The sequence below is a fragment of the Prionailurus viverrinus genome, chromosome C1 (assembly GCF_022837055.1).
Source record: "Prionailurus viverrinus isolate Anna chromosome C1, UM_Priviv_1.0, whole genome shotgun sequence".
In the NCBI taxonomy this organism is placed as follows: Eukaryota; Metazoa; Chordata; class Mammalia; order Carnivora; family Felidae; genus Prionailurus; species Prionailurus viverrinus.
In genome coordinates this window covers 139,268,479-139,295,555 of record NC_062568.1, presented here as the reverse complement: position 1 = coordinate 139,295,555, position 27,077 = coordinate 139,268,479, and the positions used below count along the sequence as shown (strand labels likewise).

General features: G+C 35.9%; 1 protein-coding gene across 1 annotated transcript in view; it reads left to right on the top strand.

Moving 5' to 3' along the window:
• Positions 1-27,077, top strand: part of PKN2 (protein kinase N2) — a 130,308-nt gene that overhangs the window by 30,597 nt on the left and 72,634 nt on the right. Inside the window, exon 2 of the mRNA XM_047870618.1 lies at positions 18,174-18,474. Coding sequence (XP_047726574.1) covers positions 18,174-18,474 — 301 coding nt within the window. The remainder of the gene's footprint in view (positions 1-18,173; positions 18,475-27,077) is intronic.

The following is a 27,077-nucleotide window of genomic DNA, read 5'->3' as shown; positions in this document are numbered from 1 at the left end:
AGGTATGGGTACTGTGGATCACCTCACAGGAGCACTCGGGCAATGATTGTAAATGGTGTTGTGTTTTTAACTTTGGTGTCTACCTGGTCATTGTGAATCCACAGAACTATGATTGATTTTTTTTGAAATATGACTGATTTTTTTAAATATGAAGTTTATTGTCAAATTGGTTTCCATACAACACCCAGTGCTCATCCCAATAGGTGCCCTCCTCAATGCCCATCACCTACTTTCCCCTCCCTCCCACCCCTCCATCAACCCTCAGTTTATTCTCAGTTTTTAGGAGTCTCTTATGTTTTGTCTCCCTCCCTCTCTAACCATTTTTTTTTCCTTCCCCTCCCCCATGGTCTTCTGTTAAGTTTCTTAGGATCCACATAAGAGTGAAAACATATGGTGTCTGTCTTTCTCTGTATGACTTATTTCACTTAGCATAACACTCTCCAGTTCCATCCATGTTGCTACAAAAGGCCATGAAATATGACTGATTTTTGAGTGTTCTTGTAACCTGTAATATTGCTGAACTATTTTATTGTGGAAGTTTTTGGTAAATTTCATGGGATTTTTTTTTTTTAATGTAGATGACCATTTTATCTGTTAATAGGAACATTTTGGTTCATCCTTTCCAATCTGCTTGCCCTTTATTGTCTTATTGAAGTGGTTAGAATGCCCAATACTGTGTTAAATAACATTGCTGAAAGCATATGTCCTTATCCTGATCCTGATCTTAGGTGAAAGCATTTAGTCATTCAGTTACATATGCTAGTTGTAAGTATTTGTAGAATCTCTCTATCAAGTTCAGGAAGTTCTCTATTCCATATTTTTAATTATAAATGCCTGTTGAATTTTGTCAAATGCCTTTTCTGCATCAGCTGGTAGGATTATGTGATTTTTCATCTTTATTCTTTTGACATGGGGATTATATTGATGGATTTTTGAATATTGAACCAGTCTTCCATACAAGAATAAACCCTACTGGGTTATAATGTATAATTTTCTTCATTGCTGGATTCAGTTTGGCTTTTTTTTTTTATGATTTTTTACATCTAAATTTATGGGAGAATTTTCTGTAAAGGATTATCTAATAGTTACATTAGTTATATTACGTGAGTTTGGGTGGTTTATCCTTTTCAAGGAGTTGGTTGATTTCATCTAAGTTGTTGATTCAGATTGTAGATTTGATTTTAGTGTTTTCTTATTTTTTTTTTAATGGCTTAATATTTATAGTCACACTTGCTATTTTATTCCAGATATCATACATTGTGTCTTTTTGACCTTTGTTAGTCTTGCTGGAGGTTTATCGATTTTATTGATCTTTTCAATTAACTTTTGTTTCATTGATTTTTTTTTTCCCTGTCATTTTTAATATCATTGGTTTCTGCTCTTATTTTTTTTACCGTTTCCTTCTTTAACCTGCTTTTGGTATATTTTGTTCTTTTTTATTCCTTGAGGTGCAAGTTTGGCTACATCCCACACATTTTGTTACATTATATTTTCATTTTTATTCAGCTTTGTGTATTTTAAAAATTTCTTTGAAGACTTCTCTTTTGAACTATAGATTACTTAGAAGTGTGTTTTTAGTTTCTGAGTGCTTAAAATTTTTCTTTCTGTTGACTATCTTGATTCTTTTATGTGAACGTGCTTTTTATGTTTAAATTCTTTTAAATTTATTTAAGGTTTTTTTTTTAACTTTTTTAAAATGTTTATTTATTTTGAGAGAGAGAGAGAGAGAGTGAACAGGGGAGGGGAAGAGAGAGAGAAAAGAGAGAATCCCAAGCAGACTCTGTGCTGTCAGTACAGAGCCCGATGGAACACTCAAACTCATGAACCATGAGATTATGACCTGAGCCAAAATCAAGAGCTGGATGCTCAACTGACTGAGCCACACAGGCGCCCCTGTTTAGGTTTGTGTTATGACCCAGGTTCTGTTCTATTCTGGTGAATATTCTGTGAGCACTTGAAAAGAATGTATTCTGTTCTTGTTCGATGGAGTAGTCTGTAAATGTTAATTAAATCTTGTTGATGGTGGTGTTTGGTTCTTCTGTCTTCTTGCTGGTTTTCAATCTTGTAGTTCTGTTTTGCTGAGAGGGGAGAGTTGAAATCCTCAGTTATAATTGTATATTTTTTCTGTTTTTCCTCTGGATTCTATCAGCTTTTGTTTCTTTTATTTTAAAGCTCTGTTGTTTCCACGTTTAACATTACTATGCCTTATTGGTGGATAGATCATTTTATTGTTTTGTAAGGACTCTCTTCTAAAATTCCCTGATAATTTTCTTCACTTTGAAGTCTGCTTCTCCTGATATTAATATAGCCACTGTTGCTCTTATTTTTGATAAGAGCATGGCATCCTTTTCATTCAGTCTACTTATGCCTTGATATTCAAAGTTAGGGTCTTATAAATAGCCTCTAGCCAGGTCATACTTGTTAATCCATTATGCCAATCTCTCTTTTTGAAATTTTGTATGTAGGCCCTTTACACTTAAAATTACTGACATATGTAAGAGCGTAAGTCTGCTACATCACTATTAGTTTTCTGTTTGTTCCTTCTGTTTCTTCCTCCTCTGTTTCCCTTTTGTTGCCTACATGTGGGCTACCTGAACATTTTTTAGAATCCATTTTTATTTATAAGGTTTTGGAGCGTATCACCAGTTATTCGTTACAGTGGTTCCTTTGGGTATTACGACGTGCATGTGTAACTTTTTTTGGATACTGTTGGTATTGGCATTTTACCACTTTGAGTGAAATGTGGAAATCATACTTCTACTTAGGTCCCTTTCCCCATTTTAAAGTTAAAATTATCCTGTTTACTCTACATTGAGTACATCAGATGATCATAAAAATTCATAAGAAAAATGATATTCTATTACATTTAGCCCTATTTTTATTCATTTTGTCTTTCTTTTTAAAGTTATAAACCTCTTGCAGTTATCATTTTCTTCTAGTTTGAAAACTTCTTTTAGCCATTCTTTATGATTAAGACTGCTGCTGACAATTTTTCTTAGTTTTCTTTGAGAATGTCTTTGTTTCCCTTTAATTCCTGATGGATATTTTCACTGGGTATAGAATTTGAAGTTGACAGTTCTTTCAGCATTTGAAATATTATACTGCTTTCTTCTGGCGTCTATGGTTTCTGTTAAGAAATGCATCATTTCTCTCTAGCTGCTTTCAGAACTGAAGCTGCTTGGTTTTTTGTAGTTTTCATAAGTCTGATTTGATACATCTTGGCTTTTTTTAGATGACCATAGGGTTATCCTTTCTGGGACTTGCTCAGTTTCTTGAATCTGTGGATTTATGCCTTTTGGCAAATTTTGGAAGTTAGCCATTTTGCCTCCAATTTAAATTTAAAAACTTTTTAAATGTTTTATTCTTGAGAGAGAGAGAGAGAGAGAGAGAGACAGAGCATGAGCGAGGGGAGGGGCAGAGAGAGAGAGGGATACAGAATCCGAAGTAGACTCCAGGCTCTGAGCTGTCAACAGAGAGCCCGACGTGGGGCTCAAACTCACGAGCCATGAGCTCATGACCTGAGCCAAAGTCAGACGCTCAACCGACTGAACCACCCAGGCGCCCTTCCTCCAATTTTTTTCGGACACATACTCTTTCTCTTCTCCTTTTGGGACTCCTGTAACACAAACGTTAGATTTTTGTGGTTTATTTATTTTTTCAATCTATTTCCTTTCTGTTGTTCTGTTGTTCATATTGGTTAAGTTCTCATCTGTCTTCAAGTTTAATGAGTCTTTACTCTGTTATCTTCAATCCAGAATTGAGCCCATCCAGTGAGCTTTTTATTTTATTTTGTTTTGATTTTTTTTAACATTCATTTTTGAGAGAGCAACAGAGTGTGAGTGGGGGAGAGGCAGAGAGAGAGAGAGAGAGAGAGAGACCTAATCTGAAGCAGGCTCCAGGCCCTGAGCTGTCAGCACAGAGCCCAGCACCAGGCTCAAACTCAGGAACTGTGATATCGTGACCTGAGCTGAAGTTGGACGCTTAACTGAGCCACCCAGATGCCCCAAGTGAGCTCTTTATTTTAATTGTTTTTTAATTTTATAATTTTCTTTATTCTTTTTCCTATCTTTTATTATTTGCTGAGGTATTCTATTCATTGTTTTCAATTTTTCAAAAAAAAATTTTGGTTAAAGCATTCTTAATGATGATTTCTTTAAAATCCTGTAATTTCATTTCAACATGTGATTTATCTTAGTTTGGGGTGTATATTGACTATCTTTTGCCATTCAGTTTATCACTTTCCTGGTTCTTTGGTGAGTGATTTTTTTTTTGTTGTTGTTGTTATCCTGGACATTTTGACTATTATATTGAGTCCCTGTATCTAAATCTTCTATTTTAGCAAGCACTTACTGTTTAGGTTTAGCACACAGATTCTGGCCTACTTTTGTGGGCTTTGGTTCCAATGATAATTTACTTTCCAAAGCCCTCACAGTATTATTCTTTGTGTACCACTTGAAAGCTATTCCAAAAAGTTGGGTTTTATGGTATACTTTGGTTCTCAAACCTTTTTGCATATGAATTCTGGTCAGCTTGATGTGTGAATTGGTTCTGCCAAGTTCTGGTTCTGTGCAGGACTTCTTAGGCAGGTTTAATGAGTTCTTTTCTCCAGCTCTCTCCTCCAAGGTCATCTGTCTTTTACTCCATTCTCTTCTTGGGGTAGTGAGGAGGACTGTCTGTTCCTGCTAGATATGAGTGGAATTGGCGTGGTCCCCACTTGGTCTTCATTGATGGCACACCATTGGAGGAGACAATTGCTGTCTCAGACTACCTGCTACTGCTCAATGAGGGGCAAAGCCCAGAATCTCTTTCCTTGTATGATGACACCATACAAGTGGGAGATGGGAGTTTCACCTTGTTTTATCTTCTACCACTGGACGTGGGAGCAGGTCTCTGCTGAGGGAAGGAAGCATCATCCTGATTTGCCTACTCTTGTTGAGTTAAAGTATGTATTCTGTGCTTAGTCTCTACTTGGGCTGCCTTGTCAGGGAAGGAAAGCTACATACCAGGCTATCTCAGGCTCTGAAGAAGGAGACGACACTCCCTACTTGGTCTCTGTTGATGCCTCCCCCTTGATGGGTAAGAGGAGCCCCATTCTGGGCCCTGGTGCTGTCAAAGAGCAGAAGTTCAGTATACTCACTTCAGCTTTACTGGCTGAGAAGGAGAGCACTGCCTCAGAGTGCTTGGTGTCTGCCATTCTACTCTGGACTATCTGCTGCTACCAGTTAAGTCCAGGCTCCTCCAGACGGTGCTTGGTCGAATAGGGTGGGTGTTGTCAAAAAGGTTTCTATCCTGGGGTGCCTGGGTGGCTCAGTCGGTTGAGGGTCTAACTTCATCTTAGGTCATGATCTCATGGTTTGTGAGTTCGACCCCACATCAGGCTCTGTGCTGAAAGCTCAGAGCCTGGAGTTTCCTTTGGATTCTGTGTGTCCCTCTCTCTCTGCCCCTCCCCCCCACTCGCACACTGTCTGTCTGTCTGTCTCTCTCAAAAATAAATGTTTTAATTTTTTTTTAAAAAAAGGTTTCTGTCCTGCTGAGCTGTTCCCTTTCACCATTCTTCTAGAGAGAGAGCAGACTCTTGAGAGTCTTCTTTTTTTTTTTTAAATTAATTAATTTATTTTGAGAGAGGCAGCATGAGCAGGGGAGGGGCAGAGAGAGAGAGAGGGAGAGAGAATCCCAAGCAGGCTTTGCACTGGTCAGCATAGTGCCCAATGCGGGGCTTGATCCCATGAACCATGAGGTCATGACCTGAGCTGAAATCAAGAGTTGAATGGTTAACCAACTGAGCCATCCAGATGTCCCCACCACCCCCCACCTTTTTTTTTTTTTAACTTTGGCTTTGGAGGTTCTTGTCTGATACCCAGGTGGATAATTCTGTGATAAAAATAAAACCCAGAGAATTTACCACCTTGTGTTCCTCAAGACCTGAAGTTTCTAACTGGTTTTCCTTTTTTTTCACCTCTCAGAGTCTTAGAATGTCTGCTGTTTTATTACCAGAGTGTTTAGTTGTAGTTAGTTATCAGGCAGGAGAAGAAAGAAATGAGCCTGTTCGATCTTGTCCAGAACCAGAAATTTGACAAGTCTGATTTTTGTTTTAGTTTCTCAAGCAGGGGTGCTTCTTTCTTTCACCTTATTTGGGTAACTCTTAATCATCTCTTGGGTCTCAGAATAAAATTTACTTCCTCAGAGAGTCTTAGAGAGGCTTTCCTCAATGTTTTAATCAAATTATAGGTGGGTTTTTCATTGTTCTATCTTATTTTTTCATTGCAGTTATCACAGTTTTTAATTGTGGTTTACTTGTTGAATGTGTGTCTTTTCTCTAGATGTAAGCTTTTTGATTGTAAGGATCCTGTCTTTTCTTTGAGAAAAAATGCTTATTGGGGCACCTGGGTGGCTCAGTCGGTTAAGCGTCTGACTTCAGTTCAGGTCATGATCTTGCAGTCCATAGGTTCGAGCCCTACGTCAGGCTCTGTGCTGACAGCTCAGAGCCTGGAGCCTCCTTGGATTCTGTGTGTGTGTGTGTGTCTCTCTCTCCCCCTCCCCTGCTCACGTTCTGTCTCCCTCTCTCTCTCAAAATGTTAAATAACGTTAAAATAAAATAAACGTTAAAAAATGAAAAGAAAAAGTACTTACCATTTTTTAGAACAGTTTTAAATTTATAGAAAAACTGAGAAGACAATAGGAAGTTCTACATACCCCAGACTCACTTCCCCATTTTTAACATTGTATGTAAATATGGTACATTTGTTACAGTTAATGAATCTTGTTAGGAATTAAAGTCCATACTTTACTCAGATTTCTTTAGTTCTCATTTTTTTTCTGTTCCAGCATCCCATCTGGATGCCACATTACATTTGGTTGCCACTTCTCCTTAGGCTCTCCTTGGCTGTTTTAGTTTCTTAGACTTTGCTTTTTTTAATTTTTCTTCCTTTTAAAATGATCTCAACAGTTTTGAGGAGTGCCAGTCAGGTATTTTGTAGATGCTCCTCTATTAGAATTTGGTGTTTTTCATTATTAGACTAGAGTTGTGGGTTTTTGAAAGGTAAATTACAGTGTTAAAGTACCATTTTACATAATACCAGCATGACTTATCACTGTTGATGTTGACCTTGATCACCCAGCTGAGGTAGTGTTTGTCAGGTTTCTCCTGACTATAAAGTTATTTTTTTTTCCCTCCTTTTCATACTGTACTCTTTGGAAGGAAGTCACTATGCACAGCAGACATAAGGAGTAAGGGGGTTAGGCTCCTCTTCTTTGATGGCAGTGTGTGTGTGTGTGTGTGTGTGTGTGTGTGTGTGTGTGTGTAAAAATTATGTTGAATTCTTATATACAGGAGGTTTCTCTCCTTTACCATTAATTTATTTGGTTATTTATTTATACCAGTATGGACTCATAGATATTTATTTTATACTTTGGATTATAATCCAGTACTACCTTATTTTGTTGCTAAAATTGTTCTAGTTTTGGCCAGTGGGGGTTCTTCAAGCTGGCTCTTGTGTCCCTTTGACATAGCTCCATCAATGGCTATGATTTTTGTTTTGAGTATTTCTTTACTTTCTTGCATTACAAGATGCTCCAGGCTCATTTTGAATCTTTCCTACTCCTAGAATCAGCCATTTCCCCAAGAAGTCCTGTTTCTTTTTTTGGAAACTAGTATTAGAAACCAGGATCTGGGCACTAGGTGTATCATTAAGGAGTAAGGTCATGATTATAAAGTATCATTTAGGAGATCGGAGATCTGAGAAAGGAACGCAGGCTGTTACAAGAGAATCAAAGTATATTACACATACATATGAAACAACCTCACTGAAAGGAGTGGTGGGGAAAGGTGTTAACCTAGGTAACCTTGAAAATGGAAAGAATCTGCAATACTAAAAGCCAAAGGAAGTACATGTAAGCACTGTACTGTAGTTGATAAACTTGTTTCCATAGGGATATGGGTGGACAATTCTGATCCTGCTGTAAATGTATGCTGGAATTGAATAATTAAAGTGGATGGCCAGTAGTAGGAGCCAGATTTCTTAGTGGAAGAGAATTTACAGATGAACAAGGGAAGGAGACTAGAATGAGGCATATAGATTATGGATTAGAGTTGGAGGGGTCATTATATAGTTCTAATACAATATAGATATCCTTTTTTTGTCCCACCACTGTGTATTCAGTATGCAGCACAGCATCTAGCATACATAATAGGTATTCAGTAAATATTTGTGAGATGAATGAATTAGTCATGTTTGGCCAGGATATGGAACACTATGGTTTAGCTTAGTCAGATGTCCATCCTTAGATCATTCAACCATGGCCAGGGATTATGGAATCACATTAAAAACATTGACACCTTCTCTAGAGTCACATGGTTTGAGTGAGATAAGAAACATTTCCCAAAAGCTCAAGGAAGAAGAGTATGCAAAATAAGACCAAAAATAAAAATGACTAACAGCATCCTTTGGAACAGAGGCAGAAATCTGACCCATTAGGTTCAGTTTCATGGTATAAAATGAGGTTATTTTAAAGTAGTAGTGTACACAAATACTTAATAAGGAATATTGATCTTGATATTGAAAACATATATAGATCTGGATTTGCAGTTGTCATTACTAAATTAGATTAAACTTCATGTTTCAAAGCAGGAAGCCAGATGTATTATTTATGACTCTGATTTGTGATAAGAGAAATCGTTAAGTCAAACCAAATTCAAGCAAAAGAGGAATTGGTTAGCACTATGACTAAAAAGTTTAGGGGTATGAGAGTATGTTTAAACATGATTGGATTTAGATGCTCAGCCTGTGTCCTCCATGGTTTTTTTCTCTTTAATTTTCATCTTTACTTTTTTCTGGGTTAGCTTTGTTTTCTGCTGGCTATGATAAGAAAAACTTTTTTGGGAGATGGCTGATGAGATCTCCAAGGCTCAGGCCGTCTGGCCTGGTAGCAAGATGCTCTTTGAGATCATTCACAAGGAAATCCCAGCCAAAATCCCAGCCAATATGACACTGGTCATATTTGAGGATGACCAGTGTCTTGCTTTCCGTGACATTTCCCGTGAAGCATCAACGCATTTTCTGGTGATACCCAAGAAACTTATATCCCAGATTTCTGTAGCAGATGATGATGAAAGTCTTCTCAGACATTTAATGATTGTTGGGAAGAAATGTGCTGCTGATCTGGGCCTGAAGAAAGATTACTGAATGGTGGCAAATGAAGGTTCAGATGGGGGACAGACAGCCTGTCTATCATGATGAATTGGCCTTCTGGTTAAGCATGTTTTAGGGATAATTTTCCCTTCTCTAGGCAATGATCAATGTTTGCAAGTTCCGATATGTTAAATGGTATACTTATTTTTGCCTGTGTATGGAGAGATTGAGGAAATAATTTTTAAAACCCATGCATTATAATAAAAAACAATGTTGCATGATTTACAGTAAAAAAAAAAAAGAATGCACTTCTCTTTGTCAATAGCTTTAATAGCTTTTGTTATTGTCTTTGCAACTGGTGTTCTCTGGAGAAGGACTTTCTTATCAATCCCTGAAAAGGACCTCTGAATCCGACTACTTCAATCCATGACTAATCCTAAACCAATCACTGAATCTAAGGATTGGGTACTCTGACCTACATGCACTTTATGGTTAGTTTTATGACAGGAATGGTGAGGAAGTAAGGTGGATTTTTTTAAGCAAATCTGTTTTGAAAGGTGATGATTTTGTTTTTTTGAAAGAAGAGGATTGTTGTCTCTACCTACATCCTTCTCAAAGTGTGGAGGTGGGGAGCAGGGGGCATAAGGTGGGAAAGAAAAGGAAAAACAATTTTTAACATAATGACAATGTTATTGACATCCCCATCACCCACATTAGATTGTTATACTTTTTATCTCTTGGAAGTCATAACAAGCAATTAATAATTATTGTTATTGAAGAGACTTCTTAAAGCGATCATTATTTCTTGCCTTCATTACTACAGTAGCTTCAATTACATATTTATTATAGTGTCACAAACTTTCAAGATTCTCTGCGTATACTAGGTGTTTTTTTTCTGGTCTTGCCTGTGCTCAGTTATGCAGCTGTATCCAGCTGGTGGCTAACCTGGACTGGAATGCCTCAGTCACATGTCTGGTGTCTCAGCTGGAATGGTTGGAACAGCTGGAGTGCTTTGGTTCTCTTCCACATGGCGTCTGTCCACGTGGTCACTTTCATCTTCCAGGGCCTCTCTCTCTCTCTAGCAGAGTAGTCTGGACTTCTGTAAATAGTATTTGAGGTTTCAAGAGTGAAAACACAAGTTATGAGACCTCTTGTGTCCCCTTCCTCATCATCAAAATGTCACTTCCATCACACTGTCAGAATAAGTCAAAAGACTGGTGTTGAATCACTGTGAAAGGGGGACTACAAGACAGTGTAAATGCAAGAAGGCAGGATTCATTTGAGACCATTTTGCAGTGGTCTACCAGAGCTTCATAGAGCATATAGCTTCCCTGCTTTTCCCTGCTTCCCCCAATCCTCAAATCTACTCTTAACGCAGGAGGTCATAGCATATCACTTATTTGCCTAAGCCAAAAGCCAAAGTCTTTGTATTGCTTACAGGACCCTAATGATCCTTGGTCAGATAGGGATTTATATTATATCTAAAACAAGAAATCCAAGGTAGGCAGGGTAGGACTTGTGTAGCAGTTTAGTAAAGCCGGCAGGGTCCCAGGACCTCTCTCTGCTTTGCCATCTTTAGTTTGTTGGGTTTTGTCCTATTTGTCCCGTACTGTCACATGAAGATGGCTCCTGCACCTTCAGGCTTTGGATCTGCAGTCTAAGCAAAATGAGAGAGAGGTTCACCCAAATCCTGGGCTGGCTTCTCATTGACAAAAATTGTCATATGGCTACTTCTAGCAGCTAGAAAGTCTAATGAAGTGACAATTTTATCTGTGTACTTTGTTGCATTTAGCAGAGTGGGAATTTTCTCAGTAAGGATAAAGGGAGGATGGATATTATGTAGGCATCCAGTACTATCTGCTTCAGTGCTGTGTGCCAGGAACTGCACTGTTACTATGAAAGCATACTTCTTAGTCTTAGGCATATCTATTATGAGACTTAGAAATGATACAGTCAAGGTAGTTGCAATAATTGCATTTTCATGTGAGGAAATTGAAGCTTTAACATGGTTGCAGTATCAGAATTTGTACATCACCAGATTGACTCCAAATGCTTAGTTCTTGCCATCATACTATATTCCAGCTGAGCTTTCTGTTAAACACATGCACGTGTGCGCGCACGCGCACGCACACACACACACACACACACACACAACCCCTATGGCCTATTACATTTGTGTAAAGCTATGTTGCTTCTTCAGAGTATGTTTTTCATGTCTGTCTACCTTAATAAATTGAATATCTGAAAGAAAAGTAGACTGTGCTATTTTCCATTGCCTAGCATTCAGTGAACATTTTGAATAACTAGTTTTTTTAAAAACTGGAAGATAGGAAAGTCAAACATCATTTTGCAGATGAGCAAACAGGAACAGCGAGATGGGATAACCTGCTTGGGGTTGCATATAGCTAGTGACAGAGAGCTGGTGTTAGAACTGGTTTCTTGCTTCTGGTTGAGAGTATTCTCCCCTGAGACACAGATTGGATTAGGATGAAATTAGAGATGAGAAGTATGGCCTGCCACTATTCCTGATTTAAGGCACCTAATATCCATTAATTAATGCAAATTAGATCAAGGTGTAGTTCAAATATAAGGAAATGGATACTCCTAAGATCTCTAAGAAGGCAGTATGGAGTAAAAGAGCACCAAATTAGGAATCACAAGACTGTCATTGTGAACCCAGCCAGGTCACTGACTTTTCTTTGTGAATTTAGGCAAATTGCTTAGCTGCTTTGAACCTGCTTTCCTCAAAACTAAAAGGAAATTAGGCTACTTGATCTTTGAAGTTCCTTCTAGCTAAAACATTGTATGAGCCGTTGTACCCAGTGACTTTTTATGGGTGCTCTAGCATTTCTTGGCATCTATCAGGTCAGACTGTTTTATATTTCTATAGTGTAGGGAAAGTAACAGCTTTTTCACTTCTTCTCTGGGAACTTGGCCAGTGAGGAGTAAACATCCTTTCCTATCTCTCCCTAAATGAAGTATTTGATCATAAGTGACAGACTTTTTCATTTTGTTCTTTGAATCTGATCTGGTTCTATTTAAGTTTTCTTAACTTTACTGGAAGTTTGTTAAAATGTAGTAAATTGAAAATATCAGGGTGCCCGGGCAGCTCAGTAGGTTGAGTGACTCTTGATTTTGGCTTAGGTCATGATCTCTGTTTTGAGTTCGAGCCCCACATTGGTCTGTGCACTGTCAGCGGAGAAATTGTCTCTTTGTACCTCTCCCGCATGCACATGCACACTCTCTTTCTCAAAAATAAATAAACATTAGAAAAGAAAGGAAAATACCAATTTATGTTTTAGTCTACAGATCAAAATTTTATTTTATGAAGTAAAAATAGTTGTGTTTATTAAATACATATTAACACATTTGTGTATTTGAAATACTTTATTTACACATGGTATGGTCTAGAGTGGAATGTGTAGTCTTACCCTTTACAGTAGAATTTTAGTGACTCAAAATAACCTAGTTAAATAGCAAATATACTGTAGACTATACAATACTGGTGGTATTTGTCTCTGTCTCTCAATAATGAACGTTAAAAAAAGATAAAACTCAAAATCTTATAGAAGTTTGATGGGTTGGGGGGGGGCCTTTGTTGTCACTAAGGAAAAGACATCTGTTGCTCTAATTGTCATTCATTTGTTGATAAAACGCCTTTTCTCTGTTTACTTTTCATTCAGTTATCTTCATGCAGTACTTCTTCCTCATTTTCCATATTCTCATTTTGGAGCTCTTACTAGATGGATCTTGGATCTTCTCATTTTTATCTTCCATGCTTTTTTAATTTCTCATATCTGTGTGTGATGAATCAGAAATTTCCTAAATTTTCTGTCTGCCAGTATACTAACTCATTATCTTGGTTCAATCCGCTATTTATGTATCTACTGAGATTTTAATTTATTTTGATTCCTTTGAAATCCATGTAATTTTTACTTTTCATTTCCTACTCAATGAGGTCTCTATTATTTCCTTTATGTAGCCACTTGAAACCTGCTTACCTAAAAATAATTTCGATTGTTCTATAAATCCTGAGGATATTAATTTCACTGATAGTTTCCTTGTGTTTGGATTTGATTCATCTGTTTGAATGACTGCATTAAGGATATGGATGATATAAAATATAAAGTAGGTAGAATTAACCATGAAACACATGAAATATTTTTTTAACAAGTATTTGGTGATGGTGAATTTAGATTGATAGTAACATAAATAGGGCATGAAAAAGAAAGACAAAGGCAAAATAATATAAACAGCAAAGTGTTAGATTAATTTGATTAGCATGGAGTGGCTAGCTTATGATTTCAGTGATAAAAGATATGAGAATTATGAGGTTTCTTTCATGTATAGATTGGTGGAGCATCAAGAGTACTTTTACGAGTTTAATTTTATGCTTAAGATTAGTTCATTTTTTTCCTTTTAAAAATCTTTTATCTGCATACTTTCTGAGTATATTAATGAATTTTTAAGAGAGTTTGTGATTAGAGGTTGCATCTAACTGTGTTTTGAAAAGATGAAAAAAGATATCTACTGTTTAATTTTGGGGTAAGCATGAAATTTTACAGAGTAGAAAACAGTTGTGAATGGAGGATGAAAGTGGTAAGCTTGTAAACGTAAATTAATATAATGTAGATAGTGGAGACAGTTATTACTGCCTATAGAAGAACCTACTGAGACAAAGATTATCACTGAAGATTTTCACTGGTTAAATATTTATTTTCTGAGGCTAATTTATTTTACTTGTGTCAGGAATATTATTTCATCGCCTAGTACTGATTCTGACATTTATGATATAATTATTTTATTATTTTTTTAGGATAGGGACATAATTTAATAGATAAAATATCTCACATGTTCCAAATGCAAGAAAATTCTATTTTTCAGGAAATTTCACAGTGTATTGCAACTAAAATTTTTAGGAAAGTAGTAATAGAAAGTACTATAACCTTTCTTATCTACTGTCAGAGGACTTTTGGTTATCTTAAATTATTGATTATATTGTAGACATCTCTTACACTCCTTTTCAAAAAATATTTAAGCCATGTCACAACAAAAGATGGGAGTGAAATATGGTTACTAAAAATTTAGTCCTATGCAAAAAGGAAGAGGAAACAAACATGCTAACCACATATGGTCTGTATCGAATTTTAGCTAATGTAGTTGCTGTGGTTGAATATCAATTTTGCCTTTGAGTTTCCTGGAATATAAGTAGTTCTCCTTATCAGAAGGAGGAATGCCTGAGTTCCTCAGCAGTGACAGATTTTCCTGACTTCTATAAGAAAAATATTAAATAATGGACAAATCATTAGGAAAACAAAACAGAACTACTCTGCCAGGTTTAAGCCTGCCTTCAAATTGATCATAGTCTTTGGGGTGGTGAGGAGAGGCATTTAATCTAAATTCTAAGAGGGTAAAGGCAGGAAATTATTTTCCATGAAGAATTGTGATCTACTTTGATAGAAAGTAAAAGTTAGCAGAGAAAGGACTAGGAAGAAATGGTTGATTTCTGCAGGAAAGGTGATACTTTCCAAAGGTGCAGCATGCATTAGTAGCTGAGCCAAGATAGTTTGTGTCCAGCAGTAAATTCTGTAGTTTGATAGAATTGGAATTTAGGGAGAAAATTGAAAAGAAATGAATTGAAGTAGGCAAAAGGCCTTCAAGGATTCACATCAAATATTAATGCCATTTTCGTGTAACAGTATTTTTTAACAGCCTTTATATTTTACTACCACAGTTCCCAAACTGTGCAACAAGGTTCTCTGGGGTGCCTCAGCAGACTCTCAGGATGTTGCAGTGTATTTTAAAATTTCCGGGGAGGGGCGCCTGGGTGGCGCAGTCGGTTAAGCGTCCGACTTCAGCCAGGTCACGATCTCGCGGTCCGGGAGTTCGAGCCCCGCGTCAGGCTCTGGGCTGATGGCTCGGAGCCTGGAGCCTGTTTCCGATTCTGTCTCTCCCTCTCTCTCTGCCCCTCCCCCGTTCATGCTCTGTCTCTCTCTGTCCCAAAAAAAAAAAAAATTTTTTTTTGAAAAAAAAAATTTCCGGGGAAACACAGTGACACCATTTGTTGAGTATCATGTGAACTAACTGGACTCAGGTTTCAATATTAGATTTATCTACATTCCCTTTATGGAGGAACAGGAAATGAGGCTGGGAGTGTCCAGTCTGAATTCAAGGGTTGAGAAATTGTGAAGGTACCCAATTGTCAGACACAGTCCATTAATAAGTGTGGTTATTAAAGAAAGAAAAAAAAAAGAGTAACGTTTTCTTTCAAGTTGTGTTATTTCAATCAGCTACTAAGTTATCATAATTTAACTATTAAGTAATTAGGATCTTAGTATTTAGTATACAGAATTGTTACATATTTCTCTTGGCCTGTGGGGCATATGGTAAAAATTACTGATGCACTAAGGTCACCATGAGCCAAGAAACTTAGGGAGTCTCTAGCTTAGTACATAATATTAAAGCACAAATTTGTGAAAGCAGTTCATATTTTCTAAGTCTGTGAGAATAGAAATAAAAATATCTACAGAAATGAAGTTAGCTTAAACTTTTTCATCTGAGCATTGTTTGCCTCAATCCACTTTACCTGAATCTAGACAGCAGAAATTTGGCATTTTATTTTTTAACAGTAGTAATATGCTATTGTTTTTGATAACCAGCCAAAGGTAGATTCACAGCTTTGGAAACTGAATAAATGGATAATAGGACTTACATTCCATTATAAGTAGTGAAAAATGTAGACATTTTTTTTTGACCCAGATACAAGATCATTCTGTATCCACATAGTTGAGGATCAGAAATTTAAGGCCAATCAGGTATAGATCACTTATCCTAGGAATTCTTTTTTTTTTTTTTAAGTTTATTTATTTATTTTGAGAGAAAGATAAAGAGCTAGCAGGGGAGGGGCAGAGAGAGAGGGAGACAGAATCCCAAGCAGGCTCCACGCCATCAATGCAGAGACAGATGCAGGGCTCAAACTCAACAACTGTGAGTAAGATCATGACCTGAGCCAAAACCAAGAAAGAGTCGGACACTTAACCAACTGATCCACCCAGGTGCCCCTTATCCTAGGAATTCTTAATCTCAGATCCATGGAACCTGGAAATTATATATACAAACATGAAATTTTCTTTGTCCTACTGTTTTTTGTCAGAGTTCCAAAGCGGTTCTTGGACCTAAAAAGCTTAAGAACAGATTTATCAACTACATTCTTTGCATAGTATGCCCTTTGGCACAGGGTAATTTGGTCCAAAGCCAAGATCCCATATCTTCTCATATATTAACTCATTATTCTGCAAGATAACCTGGTTTTTAGAGGTTAAGAATTAGATGTAAAAAGTATTTGTACCTAGTAACTTAAATAGAACTTATTTATATGGTTATGATGAATTCTCAAAGAAATTAAGGAAAATTTTTTAATTAATTGCATCTGTTCAAAAGCTACATAAGGGTGCATAGTGAAATGTTTCTCATTTTTATAACCTTTTATAACCACAAGCTCAATACCTCTTCCCCAAAGTAAACATTATCCCTAAGTTTTATGTTTCAGAAGTTGAAAATTTAAAGACCAGTTGTATTAGAGTAATGGAATTTAAAATAGCAAATGATATACAAATAGCTAGGGCATAACTTTGGTTTGTAGGTTAGTACAAGTACAAGTAAGGTTGTACTTACCCAATCTGATTTTTACATTAAGATGAATAACTGGTACTGTGTATTGTCTTAGCTTCTATCAGTAAGACATAATGGAGACATATTTTCTGGTAATGATGTTTTCGTAGTCAATCACATTATCAATTGGGATAATTAGCCATGAAATATATAGAGTTCTGTATATAGTCTATCTGAATCCTGATGCATTTAATTCATTATCCAAAAAGTGATCATAAGGATATAACTTTATTTTTGCCAATATTTGTTTGGTGTGTGTGTGTGTGTGTGTGTGTGTGTGTGTGTGTGTGTGTGTTAGAGCACATGTGTGTGCACTTACCAGCAGGGGAGAGGCAGAGAGAAAAGGAGAGAGAGAATCTCAAGCAGACTCCCCCCCACCACCAACCCCTCTGTGAGAGCCCTATGTGGGGCTTAACCTCACAACTGAAATCATCACCTGAGCTGAAATCAAGAGTTGGAGGCTTAACTGACTAAGCTACTCTGGTGCCCCCACTATTAGTTTTTTTAAGTTTTTTTTTTTTAAATAGAAGATCAAATAAAATTATATCTTACCTTTGGAATTTAATAATAATTTTTACTTATTGAGTGACTGTACAATGGGCCAAGAATTGTGCTTGAAGCTACACATAAAATATTTTGTATTATCACAATAACTCTGAAAGCTGACAATATTATGTAGATTTTACAGATGATTAAACTGAATATTTATTTGAAAGGTTAAATAACTTGCTCAAGGGGTGCCTGGGTGGCTCAGTCGATTAACGGTCCAACTCTTGATTTCTGCTCAGGTCAGATCTTGCAGTTCATGAGATCAGGCTTCGCCCTGACAGCGTGCAACCTGCTTGGGATTCTCTGTCTCCCTCTCTCTCTCTGCCTCTTCCCTGCTTGCTCAATCATTCTCTCTCTCTCTCTCTCTCTCTCTCTCTCTCTCTATCTATCTATCTCTCAAACTGAACATTAGAAAAAATAAATAAATAAATAAATAAAGGTTTAAAAAAAGTAGCTTGCTCAAGGTTCATAGCGTAGGTGTTAGGGTCTAATTTGGGTTCATAGGATATCAGAAATCCACTGTCTTTATACAACCCTAAGATGCCTTTGTGTGTAGATGTGTTTATTTTAATATAAATTTGTCAGGTAATGCTATTTAGTGAGTGGGCAGAGTTTTTTAACTTAGGCTCTTATATGGCAATAATAAAGGTAACTAGTCTCTTGCTTACTAAGAAAAGAATTAAATGTAATTAGGTATAATGTATTTAATAAAGAATCACTGAATACACAGTTTTGTTCTTAGGCTGCACATTTTACTGAGCAGCTAACTTTCCTAAACTATCACATTTGTATGTTTTTTGTTTTTTGTTTTTTGTTTTCCTGTAGGGAGATTCCCGGAGTCTTCCATTTTCTGAGAATGTGAGTGCTGTTCAAAAATTAGACTTTTCAGATACAATGGTGCAACAGAAATTGGATGACATCAAGGATCGAATCAAGAGAGAAATAAGGAAAGAACTGAAAATCAAAGAAGGAGCTGAAAATCTGAGGAAAGTCACAACAGATAAAAAAAGTTTGGCTTATGTGGACAACATTTTGAAAAAATCAAATAAAAAATTAGAAGAACTGCATCACAAGCTACAGGAACTAAATGCACATATTGTTGTATCAGATCCAGAAGATGTTACAGGTATATATGTGTTTTATTTGATGTTTTTATAGTACATTAATAAGTATATCATCTTTGAAATTAGTAAGCTTTGTGAAGCTATAGTTTTTAGTTTTTCTGGAAGTACAGGGACTGTATTTTCTCTGATAGTTAAAGTCTTGTTTATATTCTGTTCAGAAGTACAGTGGCTTGATGGATATGAAAATTGAAACGTTTACTTAGAGATGAGTAACTTTGCTGTCTACTCTCTTACCCTCTGTCAGTAAGACATCACTTAGAGTTATTTTTCCAAGATTAATGTTTTGTACTGAGTCAACCACATGCTCTTACCTGATTCATCCTTGTGATCAGCAACACGAGTTTGCCAGATGACTTTTAAAGTTAAAAATGTATTCTGTGACCGAGGGATATTTTTATTCTTTGCAAACGTAATTAATCAAACCTATGACCTTTGTTCTTTGTGCTCGAAGCAACTGAATTAACAACTAAGCCAACAGGCATATCATTTGAAAAGGAAGAGGAAAATTTTAAAAACCAAACATTACTTTTTTTTCCTTAAATATAGAAAATAAAAGGAAAATCTAACCCATAAGTTCAACCTAAGATTTTTAAACAGTGGAATTAACAAATGTTCATGTTGGAAATTTTTCAATGGTACAGAAAGTAAAAACAGAAAACTAGCTCTCTCTACCCTAAGCTCTTTCCCTAAAAGTAGCATTACTTTTTGTTGTATACCCTTCCTGAAAAAAATTTCTATATTTGTATCAATATTTATCAATATATACATTCTTCTTAAAGCTTTATACATTAAAAAAATCATATAAGACACATTTGTCTAATAGTTTGTCTTTGCAGAGATGGTATTTTGAGCAAGGTTTGTAATCTCTGTAACCTTCAATGTATTCATTGGCAGAGAAAAGGAGTGGTATATCTACAGTAATGTATCCAACTGCATAGAAATTTTAGAATTTATAATTCTCTGAGAATTTAGAATTTAGAATCTCTGAGATTAGTTAATAAGAAATAACTGATATAAGCAAAATTGAATTTGACTAGTACATGAATTTGACTAAGAACCTCAAATTACCAATCTAAAAAGTTGCATAAAATACTTCAGATATTCAGCGTACTTGATAAAACTTATTTTAATGTATCAGTTTCAGCATCTAGGACTTTAGGAATTTCATTGGAGACTCTCTATGTAGAGATTTCAACCTTGTAAGAATAGTTGAATCTTAAAAATAACAGAAATCATAGAGAAACCAGTCTTCTTATTTTAGAATTGAAGTCATACCAATGATGTGAATTAATTTCCCCAGAATAACAAAGTTAGCTAAGAACTCTTCAACTCCTCATCTAGTATTATTCTCTTACCCACACATTCAATAATTGTATATAAATGGAAATTTATATTATGAAAATACTTTTCTTAGCAATATCATATAAACTTAGAAATAGCTTGTTCCGTTGGAACTCTGCCGAGCTCTGTATTTTTTGCCCATTAGACTGCTTTAGGAGAGGTCTAAAATAAGAAACAGCCCTGGCGCTTTAAACTCTGTTTATTTAGAGAAAACATTTTTTTCCTCACAGAGTACTGATAACTACCTTGTAATTGGAATATTGAAGAGTTTTTGCCACATGAAGAATAGCCTATTTCGTTTTCCCAGTCCCTCTTAAAAAACTAACTCTACTGAAATAGAAACTACATATGATAAAATGCATAGTTTAAGTATATGATTTGATGAGTTTTAACAGATGTATGTACCTAGGTAACTGTCACTGCAACCAGTGGATCCTGAAGATTTCCATCACTTCATTGGTTGTCTTGTATACATTAATTCTCAATCTCTAGTCTGCATCCCTGGCTTTAAGCAGCCACTATTCTATCATCTGTAACTTTAGGTTTGTCTTTCTTAGAGTTTCATATAAAGAAATGAGCTTTAGGTCCTACTGTCAAATTCTTTTCCTTTCTCAGAAGCCAATTTGGTTATCGCTGTGAAACCTTCCCTGACTTTGAGTTTATTAAAAAAATTGTTCTTTGCAAATGGCATATTCATAACAATTTGGTAATAAGTTTTTTTTTCGTTTTCCATCATCACTTATATAATAGCAGTAAAAAACAATAAAAAAGACAGGATTAAAAGTAGTTCAAAATTAAATTTAGGTCGGATTGCCATAAAATTTTCTGTGTTTTAAATTGCATATTGGGGCGCCTGGGTGGCTCAGTCCGTTAAGCGTCCGACTTCGGCTCAGGTCACGATCTTGCGATCTCACGGTCCGTGAGTTCGAGCCCCGCATCGGGCTCTGGGCTGATGGCTCAGAGCCCGGAGCCTGCTTCCGATTCTGTGTCTCCCTCTCTCTCTGCTCCTCCCCCGTTCATGCTCTGTCTCTCTCTCTGTCTCAAAAATAAATAAACATTAAAAAAAAAAATTAAAAAAAAATAAATTGCATATTAAGGTAAACAAAATCATTTACTTTAATTAGGTCTGACAGGAAGATTCAAGAATGTAGTTCTTTGCTTTCAGTCCTGTAAAGTATGTGGATTAATAACAAGTGTTTATTAATATTAATAACTCTCATCTTAGAGGTATGCAAGCCTAATGCTCAAAGAAAAGGGACATAATTTAAGTCTGCGTTATATGAATAATTACTATGTACCTAATTAGGCCCGCTGTCACTTTACTTCTGAAATAATTAACTCTTAATCTTTAGCTTTTTATTTGTAAAATAAGGAGTTTTATCAGATGAACTTCAAGACTTAACTATAAAACTCTCTGAAATATTGTATATTATAATATCAAGATCTGATCATTTGGGACTGTTATTGGTAAAATATATTGAGTGTTCATTTATTCTTAGGAATAGTAAGAAATTAATTTTTTTGATGTTTTCTTCAAGCCCATAACTGTTTACCTTTTGTATACTTTAAGATAGTCTCATTGGAACTAGCCCACATAGAAGTTATAAAGATACTATTAGATGAGGTTGAATGTACTTTAAGAAAAAGATTATTGGATCTCTGTCAAGTGGAGTGGTAATCTAAGTCTTAGTTGGCACCTGAGACTCCAAAAGGAAATATTTGGGAAAGAACCAGTATCTTGAATATTTCACTTTTGTGTATTATCCCTAAAGAAGATGATAAGAATGTATTTCATATTTTGTGAAGTATAGCTGGTAATTTGTATAGTATAAGCCCGTTTTCATCTTATTTCCTTTTCTTATACCTCTTTCCATTTCCATCTTCTCATACTTCACCAAACTTAGACTGATTTTTACCTATTAAAGTAATGGATATTTTCTTTAATATCTAGAAGATCCAGAAGGGAAATACTGATTTGTATAGAACCAATAATGTTGGAGTTTTTTTAGAGTTAACTTCAGAAATTCCTCTAAATTCTGGAGATAATAACTATATTAAAGGAGTTTTCTTTCCAAAGAAGTTTATGAAGTGTTTCTTGAATAGAAGTAAAAATTTAATTTTTTTTTAATTCTTGACCTGTCTACCTAAGTATGGCATAGAAATTGTAATTTACTTTTATATGTATTAAATATAAGTGTGAAATATGTAGCCTGATTTGTTATGTGATTCTACATATTTTTTACTTCTCACTGAATTTCTCATTTTGAGATAAACATACTTTGTATTAAATTTTGGATTCTTTTTTTTAAATTTTTTTTTTCAACGTTTATTTATTTTTGGGAGAGAGAGAGACAGAGCATGAACGGGGGAGGGGCAGAGGCAGAAGGAGACACAGAATCGGAAACAGGCTCCAGGCTCCGAGCCATCAGCCCAGAGCCTGACGCGGGGCTCGAACTCACGGACCGCGAGATCGTGACCTGGCTGAAGTCGGACGCTTAACCGACTGCGCCACCCAGGCGCCCCCTAAATTTTGGATTCTTAAGGAAAGGGTTGCCATTGAGTAGTTAGCAAGTCACTTATAACACCCCTGGATTTCTTTCCTCATCTTTAAAATCATGAGATTACATGACTCATAGATTCCTAACCTTTGAATTCTTTAATGGTACACTTAAAAAAAAAAAAAAAACTAATACACAGTAACATTGATTCTTTTTTGGTATACCATTTCATAAATTTTAATATACGCTAGGTTTATCTAACCACCATAATCAGAAAAAGGAACAGTGTTGTTTCTTTGGAGTCACACCCTCTCCTCATTCCATATTCCTTGGCAACCACTGGTCTGTTCTCTATCACTATAGTTTGCATGCATGCATGCATTTATTTATTTATTTATTTATTTATTTATTTATTTATTGAAATTTATTGTCAAATTGGTTTCCATACAACACCCAGTGCTCATCCCAAAAGGTGCCCTCCTCAATACCCATCACCCACCCTCCCCTCCCTCCCACCCCCCATCAGCCCTCAGTTTGTTCTCAGTTTTTAAGGGTCTCTTATGCTTTGGCTCTCTTCCACTCTGACCTCTTTTTTTTGTTTTTTTCCTTCCCCTCCTCCATATAGTTTGCTTTTCAAGAATGTCCTACCAATGGAGTCGTAAAGTGTATAATTGCGACTGACTTCTTTCACTCAGCATATTGCATTTTGAGATTCATCCAGGTTCTTGCATTTATCAATAATTCATTCTTTTTTATTGCTGACTAGTAAGTCCATTGTATAGATATACCACAATTTGTTTATCCATTAACCAAGAACATCAGGGTAGTTTTCCAGTTTTTGTTAATTATCAGTAAGGCTGCTGTATCTACCTGTTAATAGATTTTTGTGTGAACATGTTATTCACTTTAGTAAATACTGAAGAGTGTGATTGCTACATCATGTGTTAGAGTATGTTTAACATTATAAGAAACTGCCAAAATCTTTTCCAGAGTGGCTATACCATTTTTCATTCTCATCAGGAATATATGAGAGCTCTGGTTGTTCCACATCCTCTCTAGCTCTTGGTATTATTAATATATTTTTTAACCAGTCCAACAGATGTATAGTGGTTGATGGCACACATTATTGTTGTCAGAGGTAGGAAAGAAGAAAAACAAGGTAGCACTATCTTAAGGAGAATTTATGAAAGAACTGTGCATGCCCTAGGTACAGAGTTATGTACAGAATGAAGAAGTCTTCTCTACCAGGCAATACAAGGACAGTTTTCAGACATTAAGATGTAATATAACAGATACAAGCAGTTCTGAAATTTTTCATGCCTACGTTGTTTATTTCAGCTTAAACAAAAAAATGTTACAGCCCACAATCTTATCCATGCTATTTTTATAAAATATTAAGAAAGCTAAACCAGAGTTTGTACTAGTTACAGAATTTCTCAGCAGGGTGCCTGAGTGGCTCAGTTCGTTAAAAGCATCTGACTCTTGATGTCGGCTTAGGTCGTGATCTCACATTTGTGAGTTCAAGCCCCATGTCAGGCTCTGGGCTGACAGCATGGAACCTGCTTGGGATTCTCACTCCTTCTCTCTCTGCCCCTCCACTCCCTCTCTCAAAATAAAATAAACTTAAAAAAAAAAAAAGGAAACTTCAAAAAAAAAAAAAAGAAAAAAGTTCTCAGCGACATTACTTTAGTTGATGACATATGACAGAGGCCATCCTGAGTACACAAAATAACTGATTAAGCATCCATTAATAATACATGAGCATTCCTATAGTCTGAGCATGTTGAGATGGCTATATAAGGTGAGCCATTTTGTTTAAATAAAAAAGCTGGCTTTGGGGGGAAATACAAACAGTTAATATAACTGTAACACATGGCAAGATTCTGGAGCAGTTTATTCTTAAAATATCAGTTTATAAATACCAGGTAAATACCAGAATGATGGTGAGTGAACAGTAGCTAAGACTTGAGATGGAAGTTTGTGAGGGAGATAGAGTGCTTCAGCATACTACTACTTTTATTAATTTAGATTTGGCTAGGTTTGTTTCAACAGTATTCCTCGTGCTATCTTTTTTAATGCAATAAGTAAATAGACTTATTCCATAATCAGCCATCCTGGCCGTCTAAGTACCAGTTAATGAATATTGATCACTGGGCATCAGCTGTATATAAAATAAAGATCAAAGGTTATATGATCTGAGATCTCATCCAAGTTGGACCATTATATAGTTGTATGGTTGTACACCACTTGCATCCCCTCTAAGTCTTGTTTTTCTCATTTGTAAAACCTGGAGGATAGACTATATATGCCCTTTCTAGGGTGTTTTGTGAATAAGGCATTTTAATAGCTTGATGAAAGGTCAGTTATGAGCACCTAAGCTCTTCTAATTCTGAACATGAAACCTCTTGTTGGATGTAGATAAAGTCTGAGGAAGCTTTCTTGGGGTTGGGAAGACTCAGGGTCAGCTGTGTTACTATATACCTCCAAATGAAGGAGCCAGTTTAAGGCTGGACCTTAAGTAATCAGGAGCCTTCTAAGGATATGGATTGTTCCTATGTTCTAGAACTCTAATTCATCTTGGAAGCCAAGTGCTCAGTTGTGGTTTTGGAGAAAATACTAAAAGCTCCAAAAACAGCGTATCTTTTGCTCTAAACGTTGTTGGTGAAATTACTAACAAATTGTTTTTACTCCTCATTCTGGCTCTGGAAAATCTCCTCCCTAGGGACATTTTAACTACATCATATTTTCTGGTGACTTCCAAAGCAGTACACCTGACTAAACTCTTTAATTTTATCACTGTTTTGTCCCTCCTCCTTTGCATAATATGTAGATATTTATGATGTAACCAGTTTCCTGTATTAAATTCCCTTTGTTCAAAATATCTAGTGTGGTTTCTGTTTGTCAGCTAGACTGTGAATGGGATACCCTCTTTTCACACCACACAACAAATTTAGAATACTTTAAATCCAGTCTGCTTAACTACACTTAACTTATACGCCATTGTTGTCCATATTCTAGTTCTATCATTTTATCTTCAGTTCCACAAATTAGATGAAATTATTGTTTCATATAGTCATTGTTGGTTTATAATTACCCATATGTTTATCATTTTCTTTGTCCACCATTTCCTCATGCTTTTTAGACCTTCCTTCTAGAATTATTTTGTTTATTTTTCATCCTGAAGGTATACACTTTAAAAAGATACTTCCCTAGCTTTTCTTAAGATAATATTTGTCTGCAGTGTTCTGCTTTTTTAATAAAATGGTGTAGATTTCCTTTGATTTGCTTAGGATTTGTTAGGTTTCCTGAATCTGAGATTATATATTTCATCAATTATGGGAAATTCTTAGCCCTTGTTTTTTATTTGAATATTGCATCTCCTATATACTCTGAACTCTTTCATTTTAGAACTCCAATTAGATGCATTGACAATTTCTTCAAATCCCCTCCATTTCTGCAATATTCTTTTTACCTGTGACCAGCTTGCTCTTTTTCACATATATTGTATTTCTAATTTCTGTTATATAATTTTTAATACTAGAAGTTCTGTTTTGTTAATATTTTACAGTCTCTTGTCCTGGTCATTCTTTTGATATCCTTTGTATTTAGTTTTACCTATTAGATACACTTTTTCACATGTGGTAGAAAATAATGATAATAAGTGAAATTTTTGCCACATTACAGTGTAGTGTTCTCACTAGTGGTGAATTTTTTTCTACCTGAGCTTTGTGATTTCTAATTGTGTGCACATTTTCACTGGAATTTTATCTGTGGGAATTCTTTTAAGTCTGGATTTAAAATGCATTTTTTTAAAAGAAGATTTGCATATTTTTGGTAAGATGCCTAGAAGCATTATCAACCTGAGGCCAATTAAAATAAATTTAAACTAACTTTTTGGTGGCCACATAGATGATATGATTTCCTGCATCAGGCCTATGTGAGAGCAGTAGGAATTTTTTTTTTAGTGTTTATTTATTCTTGAGAGAGACAGAGCATGAGCAGGGAAAGGGCAGAGCGAGAGAGGGACACAGTCTAAAGCAGGCTCCAGGCTCCAAGCTGTCAGCACAGACGCAAGGCTCGAACTCATGAGCTGTGAGATCATGACCTGAGCCGAAGTCAGATGCTTAACCGACTGGGCCACACAAGCGCCCCGAGAGCAGTAGGAATTTTTAAAGAATATCCATTCTCCTTCCCCACAGTCATCCCAAGCCAAAGACAAGTCAGCAAATAATTCAGCCATTATGGATGGCACTTTTTGAGCTTTCTGTTTTTAGGTTTCTTCTGATCTGATTGCCCGCTTTATAGGATTACCTCACAGCCTTTTCTTGAGCTCTTATTAAAATCCAAGTTTTATTCCACCAGGATGATGAAAGCTTAGCAAATCTCTTTTTATCAGAAAAGCAAAACCATTCTCAGAAAAATAAACCTACAGATGTCATACTTGTATCTGCAGTAGGATTGGGTCACATGCAACATGCACTGCCTTCTTCCTAACTCCCAACTGCAAGTGCGACTGAGAAATTTTGTTTTATTTCCCCCCTTGCATCTTGTTTTAAGCAAGAGAGAAGGAGATTGAAGATGGAGTATGAAGTTAGTTAATCTATAGAGTCAGGTACTTACAGATTGCAAATATTTTCTAACGTTTTAGTTTAAGGTGTTTCATAGCACTTTGAATTTTATAGGTAATTGTTATCCTTTTTTAACTTAATTTTGGTGACATTAGTTTCTTAAGATGTCCATTTAATTTTCAAATTTATTGACAAAAT